The sequence below is a fragment of the Psammomys obesus genome, unplaced genomic scaffold (assembly GCF_907164565.1).
Source record: "Psammomys obesus unplaced genomic scaffold, mPsaObe1.curated_primary_1811, whole genome shotgun sequence".
Lineage (NCBI taxonomy): Eukaryota > Metazoa > Chordata > Mammalia > Rodentia > Muridae > Psammomys > Psammomys obesus.
The window spans coordinates 1-2122 of NW_026596344.1; the positions used below are offsets into that span (position 1 = coordinate 1).

At 47.4% G+C, this 2122-nt stretch overlaps 1 gene segment (V, D, J or C); it reads left to right on the forward strand.

Moving 5' to 3' along the window:
* Window positions 1–956: 956 nt before the first annotated feature.
* On the forward strand, window positions 957–1403 carry LOC129669129 (immunoglobulin heavy variable 2-5-like). The segment is given in 2 exon segments: window positions 957–1002; window positions 1084–1403. Coding segments are annotated over 2 exon segments (366 nt in total).
* The last annotated feature ends 719 nt before the right edge of the window (window positions 1404–2122 follow it).

Consider the following 2122-nt stretch of genomic DNA (forward strand, 5'->3'; position numbering starts at 1 on the left):
AACACTTAATTACCTGGTTAGGAACCGGTTGTCCACTGTTAGAGTTTGAGAATTTCAGATTCTCCTACTTCTGCCATCCATGTTCTGGGATGCACCACCAATGCCTGGCTATATCCAAATTTGTATAAAATCTTGTTGGATTAAATTTAACACTTTAATTTTTATTCCACATAGCCTATATCTGTCTGCACATTTAGATACATGGGGCCAGAAGTACTTCAAGAACATCTGAAAAAGTCTACATCTACTCCAGTTCATATCACTGACTTAAGACAACATCACAGTTTTATGACCTCTGGACAGAGCATCTGAAATGCATTGTAAGTGTTCTTGGTTAGATATGACGCTCTCTCCCGAAGAGTCTGTTGCCTGCATTTCCTGTATCGGGAACCAGCATTGGCTGCATCCCCGGCTTCTGGTCTCTTCTGCACGTGGCAACGGATCCTCTGTATCATCCATTCTATGATGTTTTCTTTCTCATTGACCTTTCCAACTGCTGGTCTTTGAAGATGACATACGTGGTAGCATTTGAATCTTATGGAGAGAATATCAGATATTTTCCTATTTCTATACACATAATGTCATTATGTATCATCCCTCTGAGCTCTTCATGATTCCTCCATGCGAAATCACAGGGTGATGATCCCTGGATGAGTGGACAGGGTCAGGACCCTTCCTGTTCCAGTGAGGATCTCTCTTAGTCCTGCTCCTACTCAGCACTCCCCACAAGTGTTTATTCTGAGGACTCTGGTCTCCATTAGCCACTCTCTGTGGGAGCAGAGGTGAGCTCCCTGAGGGCTCCTGTGCTTCCCATCACAGACAGGCTCCTTCTGGTCCTGAAACTTAAGTCCACCCTCAGGGCCAGCACCTGCTGAGGAATGCAAATCTCCCCTGGCTCCACCCATCCCTGGGTTGAAAAGCCAAAGCTGGGCCTGGGTGCTCACTGGTGTGCAGCTATGGCCAGGCTTGCTTCCTCCTTGCTGCTGCTGCTTGTCCCTGCATGTGAGTGCCAAGGCCACCCATGGGATGGACCTTCCTATCCTCACCCTGGTCCAACCTCACCTTCTGTTTCTTTCTTCACAGATGTCCTGTCCCAGGTCACCTTGAAGGAGTCTGTCCCTGGGCTCTTGCAGCCCTTGGAGACCCTCAGTCTGACCTGCACTTGCTCTGGGTTTTCACTGAGCACTTATGGTATAGGTGTGGGCTGGATTCGTCAGCCTCCAGGGAAGGGTCTGGAGTGGCTGGCAAACATTTGGTGGGATGATGGCAAGGGCTACAACCCCTCCCTGAAGAGCCGGCTCACCATCTCCAAGGACAGCTCCAACAACCGGGTGTTCCTCAAGCTCACCAGTGTGGACACTGCTGACTCTGCCACATACTACTGTGCTCAGAGAACACAGTGACACAGCCTCCGTTTGCATCTGTACAGTATTTCAGGCTGGTCCTCAGCTCTGTTCCCCCCTAATACAGAGGATGAGAGTATGGCCACTCCTTTCCTTCTAGCCCTAGGGGATTTCCCATTTTTCTCTTAGGTTAAGAGCCCAGGCTTCCTGTTATTCAGCCTAGGTCCCTTTGAAGATGTTCACAAATGAGTCTGTCTGTGTTTGCTTTTATAAAGCTGAAGGATGTCTGCTGTCTGCATCAGGTGGTTCTGAGCTATGGTTCCACTCTGTCTTAGGCCTCAAGTCCTCACAGCATAATGTTCCAAATTATTTTAATATTCATCTTCAGATAACAGCTGTACATGAGCAAGATGGGAATTGCTGGATGAGTATTCTCAAATTGAGTCAGTGGCCAAAGAGGCCCCATGGATACTCCCAAATACTTCAGGCTATTTCCAAGGTTAATGGCTGCTCTCCACAAACTGATTGTGATACCTGATTTATCAAGGCAGTACTTAGATATCTCAGTGAGCACAGAGATGTTCCACTTGTGCCCAACTAGAAGCTTCACCCCTCCTGCCTACTGTTCATTGCACTGGATCTATTTTGTATGGTATCAGGGGGCAGGGCGGTAATAATCAACTTATCTACATACGTTGGCAATCTTAAGAGCTACTTGCCTGTGGGCTATGCTGGTTCAATAGTGACACAAATGTGAGTTTAATCATTCATTTCCTGAC